The 21,751-nt window shown below is 46.3% G+C and overlaps 2 protein-coding genes across 8 annotated transcripts in view; one reads left to right on the plus strand and one right to left on the minus strand.

Moving 5' to 3' along the window:
• Nucleotides 1-17,481, plus strand: part of LOC133379252 (semaphorin-3F-like) — a 31,053-nt gene extending 13,572 nt beyond the window's left edge. For 2 of the 3 annotated variants that reach the window (XM_061614156.1, XM_061614157.1), the window contains exons 8-19: nt 386-505; nt 1,782-1,921; nt 3,467-3,581; nt 4,365-4,434; nt 4,554-4,698; nt 4,958-5,180; nt 6,580-6,668; nt 7,319-7,360; nt 8,053-8,210; nt 8,969-9,036; nt 16,156-16,289; nt 16,561-17,481. In XM_061614156.1, coding sequence (XP_061470140.1) covers nt 386-505; nt 1,782-1,921; nt 3,467-3,581; nt 4,365-4,434; nt 4,554-4,698; nt 4,958-5,180; nt 6,580-6,668; nt 7,319-7,360; nt 8,053-8,210; nt 8,969-9,036; nt 16,156-16,289; nt 16,561-17,004 — 1,748 coding nt within the window. In that variant the 3' untranslated portion in view covers nt 17,005-17,481. The remainder of the gene's footprint in view (nt 1-385; nt 506-1,781; nt 1,922-3,466; nt 3,582-4,364; nt 4,435-4,553; nt 4,699-4,957; nt 5,181-6,579; nt 6,669-7,318; nt 7,361-8,052; nt 8,211-8,968; nt 9,037-16,155; nt 16,290-16,560) is intronic. The other variant, XM_061614158.1, reaches the window with a different exon arrangement.
• Nucleotides 17,482-19,118: 1,637 nt separating this feature from the next.
• KDM5C (lysine demethylase 5C) overlaps nt 19,119-21,751 on the minus strand; it is a 28,756-nt gene continuing 26,123 nt past the window's right edge. For 4 of the 5 annotated variants that reach the window (XM_061614155.1, XM_061614152.1, XM_061614153.1 and 1 more), the window contains 2 exons: nt 21,064-21,267; nt 19,119-20,963 (listed from right to left, as the gene is read on the minus strand). In XM_061614155.1, coding sequence (XP_061470139.1) covers nt 20,955-20,963; nt 21,064-21,267 — 213 coding nt within the window. In that variant the 3' untranslated portion in view covers nt 19,119-20,954. The remainder of the gene's footprint in view (nt 20,964-21,063; nt 21,268-21,751) is intronic. The other variant, XM_061614151.1, reaches the window with a different exon arrangement.

The following is a 21,751-nucleotide window of genomic DNA, read 5'->3' on the forward strand; positions in this document are numbered from 1 at the left end:
TAAAAAACTGATTATTAAGGAACAATAAGCAGCTGAGGATACTGTAGGAAAAACAGGCATTTTCCACTAAGGAGCCATAGCTTAGTTTCAGAATACATGCTTTGAATGTATAAGATCCCGTGTTCAACCCCCAGTTAAAGAGTCTCAAAGGGAGAGACCCTTACCTGACATCCTGGATCACTGCTGTTAAGGTAGACAATACTGGATCAGACAGACCTAAAGTCCAAGGCAGTTCCTTTTATTCTACATTGTTGTACCTTCTAAAAAAACCCAAACGCTCCTCCTTCTGCCAGCTTTCACCCCCTCAGATTTGTATATTCACAGATGCCCATGTGTCTATTTGACTGATGCCCTCGTGCACCCCTCTTTTTTCTCCTCTCCACAGATAGCACACTATATGCTGGAGTGCATGTGGATTTCATGGGCACCGATGCTGCTGTATTCCGTACCATGGGACCTCGCCCGGCTGTACGCACTGAGCAACATGATTCCCGCTGGCTCTATGGTATGAGGCTGAGCGTTGGCTGAAGGTAGCCAAAAGGGGGTGGGGATGAGTTCTGGGTTAGCAGACGGGGGATAACAAAGGAAAGCATGGCATGAGCGGCACAAGTAGTGGTGTGTGTTGTGGCACACCTGGACAGGAACAGGTGGGCCTGTGGATTGGCTGCGGCATAGAGCCAAAACCTGCCATCCTTCCTGCCTCTCCTCTGCTAGGCTGTCGCCTGTTCCTTAGCTCAGTAGACATATAGTAATTGTTATCATTATTGTTGTTGTTGTTTTGTTGTTGTTATTGTTGATATTGATATTAATGTAGTAATATTGGGTAGTCCAATAAAGTCCTACTCAGAGTATAGCCATTGAAATTAATGAACCTGAGTTAGTCATGTCTAGTAACTTCAGTGGGTCTACTCTGAGTAGGACTAGCATTGAATACCACCCATGATTAATGTATAATTTAATATATTTATTAATCTTATGCATTATTAATAACAATAATTGTGTTTATTTTTCACGTTTTTCCACAAAAGTGGCGCTAAGCAACTTGCAATGTAAAAACCAAACATTAAAAGCCAAGTATAAAAACAAACAATTGAGTACGACCCTATAGTGCTCATCCATAATGCATATGAAAGAGCCGACCCAACACAGCCCGCCCACCATGAAGAGGAGCATTGCCGCAAGGGACAGGAAGGGGGGGAAGGGGCGCTCGTATGTAATATACTACAGACTGAAAAAATGGGCTGCTTTCAAGTCGATCCTGACTTATGGCTACCCTATGAATAGGGATTTCATGGTAAGCGGTATTCAGAGGGGGTTTACCATTGCCTCCCTCTGAGGCTAGTCCTCCCCAGCTGGCTAGGGCCTGCTCAGCTTGCCACAGCTGCACAAGCCAGCCCCTTCCTTGTCCGCAACTGCCAGCTGGGGGGCAACTGGGCTCCTTGGGACTCTGCAGCTTGCCCACGGCTACACAGGTGGCAGGGCATGTAACCCCTGAGCCACTCACTGTGGGGGTGATCTTTAGCTGGCCCTTTACACCCAGGAGACATGAGTGGGGATTTGAACTCACAGCCTCTGGACTCTGAGCCAGGCTCTCCTCCCCACTGTGCTATACCAGCTGTATACTACAGGCTAGGGTGCAGAAAATATCCTATAGTTTGTACTTAGTTTGTTGTGGCAACCTTGCCTGAAAGGTTGACCTCTGCTGGGCTAAAGGGTTTCCTAATGCTACTTAGTGGTGAACTTAGTGGTGAACTAACTGCGCCTTTTCCTCTCCCCACCAGACCCTGTTTTCCTCCACGCCCGTGTCATTCCCGACAGCTCTGACCATAACGATGACAAGCTCTACTTCTTTTTCCGTGAGAAAGCCCTTGAGGGTGCCGTGGGACCTGCCGTGCTTGCTCGGGTGGGACGGGTTTGCCTGGTGAGTGATGTTTGGAGTGGGGGGAGGCACACAAACATATGCAGTCAAGTCTTTTGCTTGAGGCATGGGGCATCAGGCTGAGAAAGATGGAGCAGGCTGGGGAGCTGCCACCGAGGCGTGCGTATTTTGCTGGTGAAAGCTGTCACTCCTTCTGCCATATGCTGCAGAGCTAACGTTGCCCCTGCAGGTCCTAAAAATGTTCACAGTAAAGTGTTGGATTTGAGGCCCAGACTGTGCTGTCTATGGTGCAGTACCTTCAGAGGCAGCAGAGCAGATGCTGGTATTGGGGAGATCTAGCAGGGATGGGTTGCTTGTAAACATCCCAGAGGTTCCTGGCTGGTTGGTCACTGCTGGAAACAAGATGCTGGACTATGTCAGCCACTGGCCTGACCCGGCAGGGCACCTCTTTGGCCCACATTGCTCCTTTTAATGGGAAACTCAGGGTGAGCATCAACAGGAATATAGCTAAAACGAGGCCACTGAGAAATTAAAGAGAGGCATTGACATGCTTGGGAGAATCTCAAAGTTTGCAAAAGTGCAAGCAATCTTTGGGGAAGGGACATAAGGGAAGGGAGCTAAAACACCAAAACCTTGCAGTCTAGTTAACACTGAGTGTCAGTCCATTGTTGTTGTTGTTGTTGGAATAGAGTATTCGGGAAGAGGACATAGTTGACTGGCTGGAACCCTGAACAGGAGTGCTTCCCACTGCAACATTATGCAGTACCTCTCTGCATTCTCACAAGCACACAGAGCTGGAGACACAACCTGTTAGGAAGTTCTTTTGCAAAGAATTCTGACTCCCAGTTACTTTAACAATTGCAGCTATAAAAGGTTCCTCCTCCTTTGGAATTATTACACTGGGATTAAGAAAGCCTGGTGGAAAAACTAGGAGTGGAGTTTTGTGTGTCAGAGCTGTGAGCTTAGCTGTGGCACTGAACACAAATTCCTGGGCTGAGCATGTGCTCAGAGGATCCTTAATTCTATGTTCCTCCCACCCCCCAGCCACTCTTTTGCACCTGGCTCTGATTGGTGGATCTTGACGTTCAAGTAAAAACTGAAGCAGATCCTGCAGGCCTGAAGTCTGCCCATCCCTGGTTTAGAGAAGAGAATTTTGATTCACTCCACAGTTGAATTATTAAAGCCTCCTGTTGCTCTTGGTTAGGTCTCCGAATCAAACCAAAGTCCTGGAGACTGTATTTGGCTTTCTCCTCTGTACAGCTTCAAATATAACATTTTCCTACAAATTTGCTGCTCCCTGGTTGCATGCTGGTGGTAAGGCAAGAAATCCTGGAATAAACACTTTGTCCATCTTCCAGCCCAGAGATGGATGCTGCATCCATCTATTCTGGAGGGTGAATGGGAGCTCCCCTCCCATGCAAATTTTAAAAAAACCAACTCCGTGCACACAAATCCTGTTCTGGATTGGGCTTTTCACGCTGGCAATTTCTGCAAGAAAAACACGGGGAAAGCACTCAATTAATCTCTGTGTAGTTTGGCCATTGTGGGGAAGATGCTGACAGATCCTTGTACCTTTTCCTTTTTCAGAATGATGACGGGGGACAGCGCTCCTTGGTGAACAAGTGGACAACGTTCCTTAAAGCTCGCCTCGTCTGCTCAGTGATTGGCGAGGATGGTGTAGAGACTTTCTTTGACGAGCTGCGTGAGCCCCTATTTTGGAGAGGGATTTTGTTGGGGATTCATTTTGTTGGGAATGAATTATATTGGGTTGGGAGGTTAAGGAAGTAAGGATTTCAGGTTCTATCCTTGGGGGAGAAGCTTTAGGCTTAGATAGGGAAATGTATGGGGGGGTGTTGAGGCGTGGAAACAGACTTGTGCCCTAAGCTCTGGGGAAAGAGTTAGTTTGAATGACTTAAACCTGGAATGACCAGAGAATGGCCATTGAAATATCTTGGCTCCTTCCACTTCATTCCAAAAGATACCTGTCAAGATGATTTTTATTTTGAGTTTTGCATGTCAAGGTGCAGGATCCCAACCCAATGCATTCCAGTGGCAGCTGGGATGGGCAATACTTTTTTTGTTTGGCCATTTGTGGATGTCTCTAAACCCACTTGTGTAGCCAAAAATTGGGAACCTGTACCTTTGTTGGACTCCAACCCCCATCAGTCCCAGCCAGCATGGCCAGTGGTCAGGGATGATGGGAGTTGTAGGCCAGCAACATCTGAAGAGTCCACAGATTCTCCATCCTTGACTTAAGCAACCTATTACTCTGAGTTTAATGCATTCCTACAGCCATTTGGAAGGAACCACTGTATTTCAGTGGCTGTTCCGGGTCATTTGTCTCAGTGTGCCCCCTTAAAGGCCAGCATGGATGTTGTTGGGAGATGCGTACAGGAAGTTGGCCATAGGCTAGATTGGGATGGTCTTGCACACAATATGCGTCCCTTCCCTCTCAAGATGCTCGGTCATTGTTCCCCTTCTCCAGGCGATGTTTTCCTGCTGCTGACACAGGATGAGAAGCACCCACTACTGTATGGGGTGTTCTCCACGTTGGGGTGAGTGAGCTGCATGTGGTGGGGACAGCTGGATGTCAGTGGTGAGGCTTCCCCTATGCAGCTGGCCACAGACCTATCCCCTCGGCCTGTCTCCACGCCTTGTGTCTCTTTTCCCCAAGGTCAGTGTTCCGCGGGTCTGCAGTCTGCGTTTACTCCATGGCTGACATTCGCACGGTCTTCAATGGGCCCTTTGCCCACAAGGAGGGGCACAACTATCAGTGGGGCCCTTACACGGGACGTGTGCCCTACCCTCGCCCTGGAGCTGTGAGTCCTCAATGTCTCTCACTCCCTTGATGTTCCAGTCCCCTCATGACTGCATTTCATTTTCTTGCCTCCTCCTCATTCATTCCATTCCCTAAACGCCTTGCAGTTTTTCCTTATGTTAACCCCCCTCCCTCGGCTTGCACTTAATTTTGTGTTTCCTTTGCATTCTGGGTATGAAGCAGATTAGAAAAGAAAGCTGGAACCCAAACACTTTCCCCACCCTTCCCAAACTCTGACCCTACTTCCTCTCTTTTTGTAGTGCCCAGGAGGGACCTTCACCCCAGGACTTCGCTCTACGCGTGAGTTTCCAGATGAGCTGGTGACCTTTGTGCGCGCCCACCCTCTGATGTACAATGCTGTTTACCCGCTGCAGCGCCGCCCTCTGCTGGTGAGGACCAATGTACCCTACAGCTTCACCACGTTGGCCGTTGACCTAGTGGATGCAGTGGATGGGCGCTACGAGGTTCTCTTTCTTGGGACGGGTATGTTTGGAAATGTGGGTTCCACTTGCAGGTGGGTGCTCGCTAGGGAGGTGGTGCTGGTGTGCATGGCTCTTCAATCTCTAACACACACACCCTCAACTCCACCCCCCCCAATCAGGTATGATGTTGCAAAACTCATCCAGGTGACCCTCTTGACTCTAGCTGGTGCAGACCTGGGTCTCACAGAGGTTGTTCTCACTACAGATGCTAACAGGTGCCTCAAGTCTATATTGAATTCCACTGAATTCCCAGGTGTGACCAAAATGGTTCTTTTTCTTAATTTCCTTGACTGAAAAAGATGAAGGAAGCCAGAGGTTGCTGTCTATCTGTCTGTCTAATCATGCCTAAAATCAGTAGGCACAGTCCAAAAATAAAAGTAAGCTCTGCCCATAGGTTTAAAATCTATGGATTTCTATAGGTTGCAATCCACTGGACAAACCCCACTGAAATGAATGGAAGCTCAGCAAGAGCATTTTAAGGGAAGTTTCCCCATGGATTGTGGCCACAAGGGGGTCACTAACATCTGTCTGTCTCCCAATTTGCCACCTAAACTGGCACCCAAGATCTTCAGTCTGAAGACAGCTGCCTCTCCCTTCATGGCAGGGCCCGTTCTGGCTTAATTCTGGGTAAGACCCCAAACGCTATAGTTGCTCAGTGTAGTTGTGGGTGCATGGAATGTGTAGAGGCCTGGCAGTGACTGTCTACTACTTGAAACTAAGCGCATTCAGGTAGCAGCACTAAAGACAAACTCCATGCCTGTGATATTTACGTCAGGGGTCCCTGTCTGAGTGTTTATATATTTTATTTTATACATTTTATATGTCATCTTAATCCACTTGGTTCTGAGGCTGATTCATGGAAAGGTAAAACTAAAGTAAAAACAAACAATAAAATTCACAACAATCAAGATCAAACAATGAAGCAGTAGGCTAAAACTTTTTAAATCTGCAGAGAATAAAAAGGTAGCCATTTTATTTGGCAAATGAGCCTTTGTGGGAAGGAGCCATCATTGAAAAGGGCCCCTCTCCAGTTGCAACTTGCCTCACCTTGGAAGGCAGGGCCACCCGGAAGAAAACCTCCCTTGATGATCTCAAGAGATGGGCAGGTCCATGTGGTAACCAGTTCCCAAGCCATGTGGGCCAGAGATGGGGAAGTGGTGGCCCTCCAAATGCTGATCAACCACAACTCCCATCATCCCCGGTAATGCTGGCTGGGGCTGATGGGAACTGAAGTCCAGCAACATCTGCCGGGGGGAACAGGTTTCCTATCCCTGGTCTAAGGCTCGTACTTTTGTAGTTGTGCTTAAGTACTGCCCAGCAACCAGTGCAGCCTTTTATACTCTGGAGTAATATGTCCTTCATAGTTTCTCAAGGAAGATCTCTGGGTCTCCTTCCTCCAGACCAGGGCACCGTGCAGAAGGTGATTGTGCTGCCGAAGGAGCAGGGGATCTTGGAAGAACTGACCCTGGAGGAGGTTGAAGTGTTCAGGGTGAGTGAACACATGGCCCAGACTCATCTCCCTGTTGTTGCTGCCCTCAACACCCATCACCTGATCAAAGGCAGCTGCCGGCGAGATCACATCGCTCCAGTGCTGAAGGAGTTGCACTGGTTGCCGGTTATTTTCTGGGCCCAATTCAAGGTGCTGGTTTTGACCTTTAAAACCCTATACGGTTTTAAAGCCCAGTTTATCTGAAAGAGCGCCTCCAAGCTTCATCAAGAATGCTGCGCAACAAGATCAGCCTCAGAAGGCCGCCTCTCTATCCCACCAGTTAAAACAGCTAGACTGGTGAGGCCTAGGGAGAGGGCTTTCTCTATTGTGGCTCCTACTCTGTGGAATTCCCTGCCAAACGATCTCTGTCATGCCCCCGCTACGATGAGCTTCCGCCAGGCCTTGAAGACCTGGCTCTTCAGACAGGCTTTTGGGGTGAGCTAGGTTATTACTACTGTTGAGATTTTAATGTTTTAATGTATTTGTATGTTTTTATTCTGTACGTCGCCCAGAGTGGCTGGACAACCAGCCAGATGGGTGAATAATAAATCCAACAAATAAATAAATAAAAATAAAAATCACCACCACCCATCTCTGCCTTTCTCACCTTTGGCTGCTGCTGCTGCTCCTGCTGCTTTTTTGCCTTGCAGGCTCCAGCTCCAGTGAAGACACTGTGGATATCCTCCAAACGGGTAGGTGGTTGAGGTCTGTGTTGCCACAGAGTGAAGTAGGACATGAGCCCTATGGGGTCCTTCTGTCCCCTCCTTACTGTGGGAGGGTGGTGCTTCCATTCTGCGGTCTGCGGCAGCGTCGGGTCCTACAACCCAACACTGATGCAGATCGCGGAGAGGGAGCTGAAAGGCACCCCCCATGCTCATCCACACATCCCACCTACCTCTCTTCAGTGTCAACGCCATGCACACTGTGTGTGAATGCCTGCCATCACCGAAGATGGCAGCAGGGGGTTCCCTAAGGCGCTTATGCTCCTGTTGCCATCGTAGTTGCTGGTAGGCGTGCAGGTGCACCATGCATGGCATTCACACAACACAAGAGGTAGGTGGACGGGCTTATTAGCCCTGCACCACCTGTATTGGGAGGGGGCATTGGGCTATGGCACCACAGGCCCAAGGCAGACTGGTGCCCAAGGGCCCAGTCATGCCTGGCGCCAGCCCTGGCTACTACAACGGGGGTGCAGGTGCCTGAAGGACTATTTAAGTGTTGTGGACCAAGTCCCCCAACTGTGGGAAGGGAGAATGGGATTCCACTGCTTTTATGTGGGGGCTGAAAACCAGGACTCTTGGGTTCAGCCTGTAGGAGGCAAAGGGGGTCTGGGAACATCAGGTGAAATTCAGGTCCCGCACAATCATCATTGTCTCCTCTGCAGCAACAGCTGTATGTCTCCTCGGACGTGGGGGTTTCCCAGCTGAGCCTGCATCGATGCCGTGAGTATGGTGAAGCTTGTGCCGACTGCTGCCTGGCCAGGGATCCCTATTGTGCTTGGGATGGGCAACGTTGTGCCCGCTATAGCCACACAGCTAAAAGGTGAGTTTCTGAGAGTTCTCAAGCCAAGTTGGGAAGGCAAAGGCTGTGGCGGGAGAGTGCTTCTGGGGAGGACTTGTTCTTTGCTACCCTGGAGAGAACAAAGATCACTGCTGGCAATGGAGAGGGAAGAGGGCAGTTCCATCAAGCTCCCTGACATAGAGGGTTATTTACCGCCATTGAGCCTGCTACCTGTGAAGGAAGTAGCGTGTGGCAGGAGCAACCCTGGCGCCCTGGCCTGGATGCTCAGATTGGTCTGAGAGGTGGCCGCTTCCAGAGAGGGCTTTGTCTTTGTCCTGCAGTCACCAACAACGAGGTGCCCTTTTTTCTTTGCCCTGTCGGCCTCTTCATGGCCCTGCAGTATGGACAGAGAGTAATGTAGACTGCTGGCCTCTTCCAAGGTGGAGGACACTTGCCCCCGCTGAGACTGGAGACAACTTTGTTAAAAATATAAGCTGCCTTGAAGTGGGATGCAAGTTGGTTAAACCAGGGATGGAACCTCATCTCTGGCCCTTCCAGATGCGGTTGGACTCCCACCCTCCCCCAGCCAGCATGACCGGCGGTCAGGAATGATGGGAGTTGCAGTCTAAGAACAGCTGGAGAGCCATCCCTGACAGATCAACAGATAGATAATGAATGCCAAGTATTACTGTTGGTTGGTGTTTATTAAAATATACCCTCGACTGCTCAAAGCGAAACTGAGAAGGACTCCTGGGATGGCAAAGGCAGTAAGTATGATCTCTTCCCTCCCTCTCATGCAGGAGAAGCCGCCGCCAGGACATCAAACATGGTGACCCCCTGAGGCAGTGCCGGGGCTTTAATGCCAAGGGTAAGTCTTCCCCAGTACCAGTCCAAGAATATTGCCCACTCCTTACTTACATAAGAAGAACCCTGCTGGATCAGGCCTCCAGCATCCTGTTCTCACAGTGGCCAAGCAGATGCCTGTGGGAAGCCCACAAGCAAGACCTCAGTGCAATAGCCCTTTCCCCACTTGTGGTTCCCAGCAACTGGCATTCAGAAGCATACTGCCTCCGACAGTGGAGGTAGAACAGATACCTCACGGCTAGATGCCACTGATAGGCCTTCTCCTCCGTGAATCTGCCTAGTCCTCTTTTAAAGCCATCCAAGTTGGTGGCCACCACTGCCTCTTGTGGGAGGGAATTCCATCATTCAGCTGTGCGCTGCGTCAAGGACTTTGCCAACAAATGTTTTCCTTATCATGAGTGTTGAAATAATTTGGCATGTCTCAAAAGGAGAATCTGGAATGAGAAGTAACCCTCTTCTGGGGATCAAAAGGCAGAGGCAAGCTCTGTTCCGACCACCATAAGGGGAAGGGTTATCTCAGCTCCTCAGACCAGGACATGCCTGCTCAGCACTCTTGGAGGAAAAGCAAAGTCTCTGCTTCTGCAAGGAAGGCAGAATAATAAAGACCGAGAACTCCACGCTGTTTGGCTGCAGCAACAACTCGGCCTCATAAACTCCAACTCTGTTGCTGAATGAAGAGTAAGGGGGAGAGACCCTATAGCTCACAGGTAGAGTGCATGCGTCGGATGCAGAAGGTCCCTGGCATCTACAGTCTTAAAAAGGGTTGGGTTAGCAACTGATGGGAGACACCCCTGGCTGAGACCCTGGACAACTGCTGCCAATCAGTGTAGACAATTCTGAGCTAGCTGGACAAATACTCTGACATGGTGAAAGGCAGCTTCCTATGTTCCTATGGGTAATGCTGTCCCAAATGGGGAGGATTGCATTTATCATATTAAATAGAATGAGGATTTAAAAGGTAAAAGGACATTTCTTTCCCCAGATTCAGTGCCAGAGGGTAGTCTAGAAATTGGTGGGAGGAAAATGAATTCACTTGGCAACTTCAGAGCTTGTTAGTGCCAGGGTAATCACGGGAGCCAGGATCTGCTCTGCAAGGGGAGAGCAGAGCCTGTTGGGTTGGAAAAGGAGCGGGTGGGATAATGCTGAGGGCCAAGACTTGGGTTCTGTAGGGAAAGATGGCTTGTAGTGGGTTGTGCAAGCAAGCCCCCGGATGGGAAACATTTGTGTAAGTTTGCAACCTAGCAGTATCATTAGGTGTAGTTGTTGTACTACATCAAGAGTAGGGAACCTCAGGCCCAAGTGAGGCCTTCCAGATCTCTCTGCCTGGCCTTCAGGGCTCTCCCAGGCACTTCCCACACCCTCCTTGAGTGCTTTTGCCAGGCTGCAATGTGTTCTTGACGTGTGATGTCTCTGGCTTGCCTGGCCAAAGGACGGAGAGAGGTGCTGCGTGGGGGAAGAACTCTCCTGTCTTTTACAAGGCCGGAATGACGCCTACTGTACAAAGATAAGCTCTGCCCCCTTTTGCCTCTGGCCTCCATGTACTTTTTCCCTCTCACACCATCCGTCGCTGGGCATGCGGCCCCCAGAAGGTTGGTGATGAGGAAATGTGGCCCTCGAGATGGAAAAGATCCCCCACCCTTGTGCTGCATAAACATTAGTTGCTGTATTTTTTCTATGCATGATAGTAACTCCTATAACTGAAGAGTAGTTCTTACCCACAGAAGCAGAAAATAAAATTCCTCTGCAAGTTACTCACATGTTTCAGCCAGAAGAAATTCGATCTGTGATGGGTTGTGTATGCTGGTCCTAAAAGAGAGTCTTGCTCTCTGTAATAAAATTATAAGGTACTCCAAACTTGTGTTTCCGTTTCATCCTTTTGGTGATAAAGCTGGAATAACCTTTTAGGCTCTGTGTTAATTGTTTTACTTTGAATAATTTGCTCCATTTCTTCATCAAATAACTTGCCTTTGAACTGGCAACATGAATTGAAACCTTCTGGATTGGGTGGTAGATCTTGTGCCTGAGGATTCCCATCAATCTTAAGGAGCCTAAGAAGAGCCCGGCTGGATCAGGGCCATCTAGCATCCTATTTCCTGCAGTTGCCAATCAGATCCTCCTGGCAAGCCAAGCAGGAGTCCAACAGGTTCCCCCCCCCCCCAGCAACTGGAATTCGGCCTCTGACCATGGGCATTCCATGTAGCCCTCACAGCTAACAGCCATTAATAGAGGTGTTGTCCATGACTTTGCTTAATCTTTTAAAGTCAGTGGCCATCTCCACAATGTGAGGCAGTGAATTCCGTAAACTAATTATGTGTTGTGTGAAGAAGTGCTTTTTTGGTCTGTCCTGGAATCTGCTGCTCATAAATTCCATCAGGTGGCCCCGAGTTCTCATATGTTGAGAGTGGGAGAAAAACTCTCCATCCACAACATGCATAATTTTACAAACTTCTTCTGTGTCCCCCTTAGTTGTCTCTCTCTCTCTCTCTCTCTCCCCCTCCTCCCAGCTAAGAAAGCCCCAAACACTTTAGACTTTTCTTTTAGGGTTGGTGCTTTAACTCCTTGAACATTTGGGGTTGTCATTTTCTGCATCTCTTCTAGCTCTATGTTCTCCTTCCTGAGGTGGGGGTGACCAGGAGTGTATAGAGTTTTATCCTAGTGACCTTGTTGCTACTTGGGTGTATTCTGCCTTCTTGCTTCTAGACAAATCCTCTTAAGGATTTGAGGATGGCCTGGTGGGTACATCAGATTTTGCTGAAGCAGATGTGGGCTGATCAGCAATAGTCTCAGGCTCAGGACAAAATCTCCAGTACCTTTGATAGGTGTTTCAGCACCAAATCTGAAAGCACCTTTAATAGAAGGAATTTCAGCAAACATGAGGGGTGTTCACACCTTACATTCAATGACTGTACAATCTCTATATAGATGAGATGTACACCTGTAAGTTACTCACATGTTACCGCCAATGAATGTATAGTCTGTATAGGTGCACAATAGTTGAGCTGCACAAATCAACAAGTGTACACTCTTTCACACAAACTCGTATACAGTTTGTACCTGTGTTCAGTGTAATGTGTGAACAACCCTATAGTAATAAGAACATAAGATGAGCCTGCTGGATAGTATCATCCTGTTCTCACAGTGGCCAACTAGATGCCTAACAGAAGCCTGAAAGACAAGAGACCAACAGCACTCTCCCAATTTGTGACCTCCAGCAACTGCTATGCAGAGGCATACTGCCACCAGCAGTGGAGACAGAACACAGAGGCTGTTGGTGGCCATCACTGCCTCTTATGAAAACAAATTCCATAGTTGAGCTATTCGCTGTGTGAAGTACTTTCTTTTGTCTGTCTTTCAACATCTTCCAGCATTCAGCTTCACTGAATGGTCCTCATTTCTAGTATTATGAGAGAGGGAGAAAAACTTTTCTCTATTCACTTTCTCTACACTATGCAACGTCCTTGCAGAAGTTTGAAAAACTGCACCTTCTGAAATTCTCCATTATCGCCATTGTACCTTTTGTGTTGAAGAGGGATCACCAAGATGGCCTTTGCCTTGTGACCCTTGATCTTCTGTAGCAGATGGCAATGATGTTTGGAAAATTCCCACCCCCCAAAAATACCATACACACTTATGTTACTATTTTATTAAAGCTTACCTGTAGGGGTGTCAAGTCTAGTTCTAAGATGTTTGGAAGGGTTTATAATTTTTTTAACAGAAGCTAGTGAGATTAATGTTTCCCCGTGTGTAGTTTTCAGGCTTTACTGCTTATGAAGAATACCTAAGAAACATTGCTGAAGAAGGGCAAACTAATTTAGAGCCAGCAGAAGATAATGGGGCTAATATATAAAGACTTATCTACAAAGTTTATTAAAATACCATCTTGCCAACTGAGTAGCAAGCCCTTTCCTTTCTTATTCTTACCGCTAGCAGCTTCTGCCCAGGAATCTTGCAATGTATTTACTTTTTTTCCAAAGAGGTCTGTCTAGGACTGGCCCAAGACATTCTGGTGCCTGAGACAAAGGACAGGATGTCACTGGAAATGACAACTTCCTGGAACATACCACTAGCAATGAGGTAGTGTTGTCCAGTGTGGATGCCACACACAGCACTGATCACTGGCAGAGGGAAATGGCTAGGGCACTCAGATGGAAAGACACACACACCCCAACATCTGCCACCTGAGGGGATTGTCGCACTGCCTAATGGTAGGGTCAGCCATAAGTGAAAACATTGGTAACTCACAGCTATAATACTGTGAGTTGCCAAGTTTATGCTGCCTGATGCTTGCTTGATGTCAGTGTTTCCAGAGGAGTAGCAGTCTGTTGCAGCAAAAACCATAAAGAGTTTTGTGGCAAAGTAAAGATTAATCAATTTTTATTATGGCACAAGCTTTCATGGACTAGAACCTACTTAGACACAGCAGTTGTTTTGGGGTACTTAGCTTTTGGAGTCATAAAGGGCAGAGGAACCTGTGGCTCTCCAGATGGTGTTCAACACCCATCAGTCCCAGACACCACAGCTTGATCAGGGATGATGGGAGTTGTAGTGCAATAACATCTGGAGGGCCACAGGTGAGATTTTGTACATTTAGGCTGGCTCCTGAGAGGATTTGGCTCTAATGTTAGTCATGAGGAAGATTTACTTGTTGCTAACTTAGTGGCTCTTAGCTACAAGGGTGGGGGTAATGGTGCGTATCTCAATTAATTTTTATGCTGTTTTGCACTGTCATTGGGGAATGTTTTATTTTCACCATCCTGCCCTCTAGTATAATCCCTTCTATACCATCAATGGCAAAATTTGGCAATCTGCTTTGTAAACCAGATTGGGACAGTCAGGATTTGCAATCTATTTTATGCAATTTTGCTGAATGTGTTTTTCCAGTTTGTTCGCTTTCCTGCCTGAGTGGGTCTTTGACATCCTAGACATCCAATTACTATCTTATCAACTGTACTACATATTGATCCTCATTTAATGCTAGGGTCAGTGCTGGTACCACTTGCCATTCTCAGCCAATCTAAAGATAGAGTTCTGTTAAATTCCTAGAGACCAGGAATTTCTGAGTGTGGCTTGCTGCTATAACTACTATAGTCTTCTGGCTCTAAGAGTGTGTTTGCTTTTTTGTCATATACCTTAGCACTGTAAAAATGCAGACGAGATTTCTCTTGGATATAGTTAAAATGATGCTAGATCAGTTCTGCAATGTAGACATTCCCTTATCTCAGCTAGTAAGTGAACAGTTCCTAGGTGCTAACTCTCCATGTCTGTTCTTGGACATGTCACCATTCATTTGGCAGTGGTCGTAGAGTTCTCCTCCTTTGTGAGGTGTGGCATCTTTGGTCATGGTCCTCATCCTGGCTCTCCTCCCCTCCAAAAACTAAAGATGGACAGGGGAACCAGACAGTTAGAGCACATGGAATCTATTAATTTAAAGGAAGATGTGAATGGGAATAGACACATTTTATTTCAGTTGCATCGCTGACGTCTAACCAAAGGCAGCAAATTTCTGATTTTTATTTAAGTTTTGTGATCTTAAAAATCAAATATTTGCAGTTAAGGGTATGTCCCCCACCTAGGGATGGGTGAGAAATTTGATTCAGTTCACATTTCAAGCTGAATCTATCAAATTTGCACTTTCCAAAACAACACGAGAACCAAAACATAGACATCCAAATTTGCTCTTTTCTGACTTTTGCAATGCAGTTTGCTAACCAAACAAGGTTTACAAAAATGCATATATTACAGGAAAGTGTGCATAAAACTGAATATATGTGAAAATAACATACAGCATTATATGATGAAAAATTGCTTGAAAATTTTACATTAGGCAAAACTGCTTACAAAAAGTATATTAGGAGAAATTTGCACTAAAATCCAGGATAATTTTAATTAGGATTTTTAAAAAATTGCAAATTGCTGCAGAAATGTGAAGAACTGGATTTAAGATTGGAAAAATGAGAAACTAACTATCTGTGAAATTGACAGATCTCGCCATCCCTACCCTCATTCCACCCCAGCAATGTATAAACAGTTGTTTGTCCATGCTTGCTTTCTGATAGTCTTGCGACAAGGATCTCTTTCTAAATCTTTGTAAGAAAGGGTAAACCCTTAGTTCAAAATCCAACACCAGCTCTTTGCCAAGTGATTGCCTTGGCTGCAAAGCTATAACACATCTAACAACAAATGTGATGTCTGGATATATTTGTTCCTTGCCAGGTGGTTGGTAGCTTAACTTATCCTCCATAGAAAGATTAATAATGATAGATCTAAATCAAAACACTGTGGCTTGTCTGTTTTCTGTGGTTCTTGGACTACTTATTCCCATTTGCTGGAAGCAGTAGATTGTGATGGCTGCTTTTTGGCATTAAGTAGGGCATCATTCCTGATATGGTTAGTAATGCTAGTGTTTTTAATATAATTCATACTATGCAGCTTTAGCTTTAGATAACAGATGCACACAATTCTCATCTAATAAAACTGAGATGACTATAATGTTGTCTTTTGGAATGTCTAGAAAAAGTTGGGGCTCCTTTTAACATTCTAGGGAAGATTTCGGTACTAATTAGTCTAGTTATCAGCCATGCAGGGCCGCTCATCATGTGAGCTCATTGCTTTGGCTCTTCAGACTTACCAGGACTAGGTCTTTCGGCACCCTCCTCACAGATGAAGAAGTGGGCATTTCCTGCAAAGCTATACTTCCCACTTCCTGGTGATATCTGGAACAATTCTTGTGGTGTTACTGCCTCTTTCCAGAAGCACTATCTGTATGTGTTCCATTCAACATGGGTGGAATCTAGCACAGGGTGTACTGCAGCTGGTGAACTCTGCCATGGTACCCTATTGCAAGGCTGGGGGATTTCCTACAGCTGTCTCTTACCACATGGAATAGAAATGCTTTGGAGAACATGGGTATGGTGTATTTCAGGGCTGCATTGGGGAGAGATTTGGCAATGGCTGCTGAATTCTTTGGTTAAGTATTTCTGCAGCAACCATTCTTGAAAGACAAACCTCTGTGCTTATCAAGTAAGTCAAATTTGCAGAGCATATAGAATTGCAGTGGGGCCACAGAACTCATTGAGATCAGAAATGGGTAAATGATTCCCCACCCCCATTTCTTTTATCACAGTAGAGCAGCAGTTACGTGAGCAGGTTCAATATGGACTAGAAGGCGGAAGCGTATTTCTGGAGTGTGAACCACGATCTCCCCATGTATCCATCAAGTGGCTTATGCAAGCTGGTAATTCTGACAAACGCAAGGTGGTAAGTCCCTGTTCTCGAGTAACTTTTAGCTGTACACACAACTGGTCTGTGGAGATGTTAAGGTATATTGGGACTTGGGGGAAGGGGGAACAGACTATACAGTTTGTCTTTAAAAAGCAGTTTGAAGGGCTCTCCAACATGATGGGAAGTTGGGGGCAGATTTTTATTTTAAAAACTGTGACACTAATTGCTGCATGAATTACTTAGAGGGCAATTTCTAAAAAGAAAATTAAAACTCCTTCAATTACCCTTTCCCTTTTTCCCTTTGCAGCTGCCCCGTGATCGTGTACTGTTGCGTACACCTCAGGGTATACTTTTAGGCCCAGTGACACCCGCTGATGATGGAGTCTACCAGTGCATAGGCACAGAGAATCGGTTCCGCCACACACTGCGTCGTCTTCGTTTGCACATACTTCCACGTGCCTTGCTTGATGGGGCCATTGCCCAGGAGGAGGCACCTGCCCTTGGCATTTGCGAGAGCTACTGGCGACAGCTCAACAGAGCTCAGAATACGCGCCGTAGTCGGAGTGGCCGTCATTCCCACACTGGACCTAGCCTGTGGGACTCCGAACAGCAAATGAATTGGTACAGAGCCACCCAGCACTCCCTGAACTGGACCAGAAATAGTACTCAATACTCCCAAAGCATTGGCAGTGGCCATCACCGCCATCGGTCCAAGCCATGGACAGGCCACCATTCTCCTCCCCGAAGCTGAGCTGAATGGGAGGAAAAAGACTGGGGAGAGGCTTTACCCCACATTCTCTTATGTGGGAGAATGACATTCCAAGGGACTCTTTGTAAGAGCTGAGTTGATACAGAGATGGGGAAAACCTCTCTTCTCCCCAAAGTGAGGGGACAACACTGATGGTAACAGCGTGTGTTGTGTTGTGTGTCCAGGCTAATTCCAAGGTTTTGCAGGACCAAGGCTCACTGGCGTGTTCCACAGATGTAAATATGACCAGTGCAGATTCCAGGGGCTTTGGTTTTGGCATCTATTTTGTACATTGCTCATCTCCCTGCCTCACCCCACCCCCTGCTAACACAGCTGAACTGTTTCTCCTACCATGGTTCTTTCAACATTAATCTCATTGTTTTATTAATGCTTTGTTGCAGGAGCAGATTGCAGAGAATAAAAATGCCAGTTTATTTTCTAAACAAAATGCAGAGGCCGATTTCTGAGAGTAACAACATTCCCACACAAAGTCACCCTAATAGAAATAGTATAATGCCCCGTCTGGTTAGATCAAAAACCTACTGAGATTAGAGCTATTGCTCTGTGTTTTTCAAAATCCCCATTAGGGCAATACTTTTATTAGATCAACCACAACGTTCTTAAAGCTTTCAAGTTCTTCACAACTCTTCATTGGGCAAGATGGAAAACAGTGCCAGCCATTTCTCCCCTCTTCACTCGTTTTCCCCACCCCCTACTTTCTTTACTACCTACCTGGATAAAGAATTCTGGAAAACGTGAAAGCTTGCACACTATTTGGTGGCATTTTGATTAGGCTACGGTATTGCACTAATGTAGATTTTGAATTTTTTCTCATAGGATGAGACCACTTCTGCTTTTTTGAGTTCTGTATATGCATAAACTGCTTCTCTAACCAAAACTCAGTAGCAGGCTTTGGAATGCAAATTATTGAGATAACTGGAGCTATTCCAGTTTAGTTATGGCTTCGCTGAAACAAGTGCATTTTTATCCATAGCAATCCATTTTTATCCATAGACCCTTCATAGGAGCCTCCATCTATGCCAATTCCTTGGTTCTTTTTAGGGTGGGGAACTATCTTATCTCATTGTTGCAGGAGGATTCTACCTACCTTCCTGCATCCCCTCCTTTCTGGTGATGGACCAAGGAGAAAGAGCTGGGGGAAACAGGGAAGAGATGCTTACTGCTTGTCTAGGAACCTAGCTGTCATGCTGTGTTACCACTGGAAGAATTTCCATCCCCATCAAGAACCAAGTTTCCATGATGAATTAGGTCAAACACCATCTAGTTCAAAAATCTATATCCCAGAGACTGCTGGAAGTAATAGCCTTCTCACCCCCTGCTCCCCAAAATCTAGTATACTGTTTTAGCAGATATAATTCCCACTAAGCTTCCATAGTTTATGGATATCAATAGCTCTGTCCTCCACAACTGTATGTAATCCTTTCTGAAAAACATCAAAGCTTGGGGCTATTGCTACCACTTCTAATTGTGAACTGCATAAGTTAGTCACACATAGTGTTAAGTTGTATACACCTACTGTGGAAGACCCTTTTGAAGCTCTTCCTGGGCTCCTTGAATTTCCACTGTCTTGAACAAACTGACATCCTCTGCAGAACTTGGCTACTCACTATTCATCCCTGCCTATGGTTTATGTAAAATGTTACACAGCATCAGTCCTAAAATAGACATTTAAACTCTATGGTTTCTTTTTTCCATTGTGAAAACTATCCATTTATTCCTATCTTCTGCTTCTCCTTGTTTCATAGCCAGTTATGGGGCCATGAGAGCACGTTTCATCTCTGCTAAGCTTTCCTAGGAGAGCTTTGGGGAGGGGCTTAATCAAAAGCATTTTGAAATTCCAAGTATATAATGCTTATTGGCTCACCTCTAAGCCCATGTTTGAGACACTGAATTCTACTAAGACATTAAGGAGGCACAACTTCCCTATGCTGATTCTTCACAAGGCAGGCTAGTCCTATGTAGGTTCAACTACATTAGCTTAAATGCTTTCTACCAGTTTACCTAGGATAGAAAACTAGAAAATGGCTTCCTAATTTCCCAGATATTAAAAACCCTGAAAAACCCTGTAATTATATTAACTGTTTTCAATACCTCTCTAAAAAAAGAAAGACAAATTTTACTAGTAAATTACATGTTTTAGACAAAAGGTCAACAATTTAATATTGGAGGTAAGAAGTCTTGGTTCAGTGTCATGCAGCCCAGCTGATGTTCATTTTTAATCTGACAATCAAGTTCTGAAACATCAACCTTTGTCATCTGTATTTAACATAGCTTTTCAGGTGCACACCCGGAGAAGTCTCCAAGTTCTTCTACAGTGAAGACTGACACAGAAAACTCACTTTCTGTCTTACTACTTCTCTGGCTGGTGTTTTGCTTCTGAAGTATTTATAGAAGCTTTTTAACATTTGTGTTCAAAGCCTTAACAATCTGCTCCTCAAATTCCTTCTTTGTGTGTCTTATTGGCAATGTCTACATGTTTTGCCTAGAGTGTTTGTGGCTCTTCTCTTCGTGATGTGCAGCTCTTTACTGGAGGGGAAATCAGGCACGCTAGGGCAAGGGGTAGAGAACCTTTCTGGCAGGGGGCTGATGGTGGGCAGGGCTGGTGCCAAAAGCAGGCACCCTTCTTCTCTTTCTTTTCCTGCCACCCTCTCCTCCCTCCCTACACAGTGGGCTGCTGAGGAAAGGGATGGACTACTCTTGTCAGAGGCCTGAACTGAGCACTTGCAGAAAGCTTTCCCATCCCCTTCTTTAAAGTCTGCCCTCTCCTTTTTATCCCCCTTCCCCCCCTTCCAGTATGAAATTAAGCTGAAGGCTACATGTGGCCCTTGGTCTGCAGGTTGCCATTCCCTGCTCTATCATATCACACTAACTTTCACTGAAAATCAGGATGCCAGAACGCAGAATTTCAAAAGGAGAAAGCAGCTAATCAGGGCTTCTCAGTGCTCCACAGCCATCCTCCTACATAGCAGGAAGTTACAAGACAGGAGCAGTCAACAGAGCTGCGCATACCAAAATTTTACATGACAATTGCTAACATCACTCCTGACTGATCAGGTTGCCCTCACCCCAAAATCCAAGTAAGTTCATTAACCTCCAAAGTTTAATAATAATAAAAAAATCATAATACAATAAAATAACACACCCCTCCCTACCCTCAACAGCCCACCCTCCCCTGCTGGGGAAAAAAAGGGAAAACACTAAAAAGAGAAAGACAAAAAGACTTTAGTGTCAGAGCCTGAGGCAGCATGGGGCCCATGATTTGGGGGTAGAAAGGTGAGGGTGGAGGAGAGGCTGGAGTGGAATGAGAAGATTCCTTGCCCTTTCCACCACCTAAAGAACAAAGTGGTTACCCCAATTCCTATAAAACCCAACAGGGACCAGAGGAGGATTGGGGTGTTTGTGGAGAGCTGCCCCTCTGTCCAACAGGAGGCACTGTTCCTGTTGCATCTTGGGAATGCTGGTACGAGGAGCAGGGCATTGTCCTCAAGACAGTGCCCGACTCCTTTTACTGCCTGAAGCAAGGAGCTGGGGATTTTCCCAGCACACACTGCTATGACCCACAACAGGTCTCTGCAAGGCTCTAACCCTTACAAGAACAGGGTGCTCCCTGTCACTTCTGCCAAAGGAAACAGGTGGGCTCTGCATACCGGTGCCCATGGTGACCCCTGCAATGCCTCCCCTGCCAAGGTATCAACAATACAAAAGGAGGAAAAAGAAAACAAAACATTACATCGTCTGAAAACAGTCTGGTGCAGGGCCAGTGCTGAGTCCGGGGGGGGGGGGGTTAGAATTGCGGCCCCAAGTTTCTGGGGCTAGGTGCCTCCCCCCCCCATGCAGAGTGCTAGTCAAACCAACAGAGTGACATGGGGCTGCCAGAGTCCCTTGCAGTGCAGTATAGTCCAGGAAGGGGAAATCCAGGTATCTTCTAGTCGTCACAACTGCTAGGAAAGAGGCAGACAGTTACTATACAAAAACTATTCACCTAACTTAAAAAAACAACACTTGATCACCCACTCATGACATGCCCCATTCCCCATTTACCCCAACTCCATTGTGACTGCAATCTGTGCCTGCTGCAGGGAGAGCCCCACCTTGGGGCAGCACTGGGTCTGCCCCACGGATCTTCTTTGGCTCTAATTCCTCCTTGGGCAGGGATGGGTAGTCACCACGCTCTGTTTTCCGCTTCCGCCGTCTCTCTGAGTCCCGGCCTCGCCCACGGGTGCCACGCCGCTCTGCTTGCTCCAGCTGAACAGGAAAAAGAAAGAAAGCAAGGACTGACAAATCTTGTTTTTCTGTTGCATATGTGGGATTATTAAGTACTCATGCCTGTTATACACTGTAAAATAATCTGGCCTGTTGTAAATTCTGGCTTAATGTCAGATTTATTTTTCATGCAAGAACAACACTACTGATGCAAATCTATCATGAGGGCACTCATCTGTGGATATGATATTGCTATAGCCAACTCACAAAAGGTTTTGCAAAAGTATTCCAAACTATCCAGGAGCCCAAAATGTAAAATGTACAGAATGCAACAATGGCCAGGGTGGTTTTCCTTGTTACAGAGCCCTCCAAATGAGGTCAGAACACTGCAGTTTTGTCCCTGTGTAAATTCCAGAGATATCACAACTGTTGCAATTATTGCAAAATGCAAAGAACTGGGAATCAAAGCCAATTCCAAAATAATCCTCATGAGATTCTGATGCAGCACATGTCTATGCAGCACATC

The sequence above is a fragment of the Rhineura floridana genome, chromosome 3 (genome assembly GCF_030035675.1).
Source record: "Rhineura floridana isolate rRhiFlo1 chromosome 3, rRhiFlo1.hap2, whole genome shotgun sequence".
NCBI classification, from domain to species: Eukaryota; Metazoa; Chordata; class Lepidosauria; order Squamata; family Rhineuridae; genus Rhineura; species Rhineura floridana.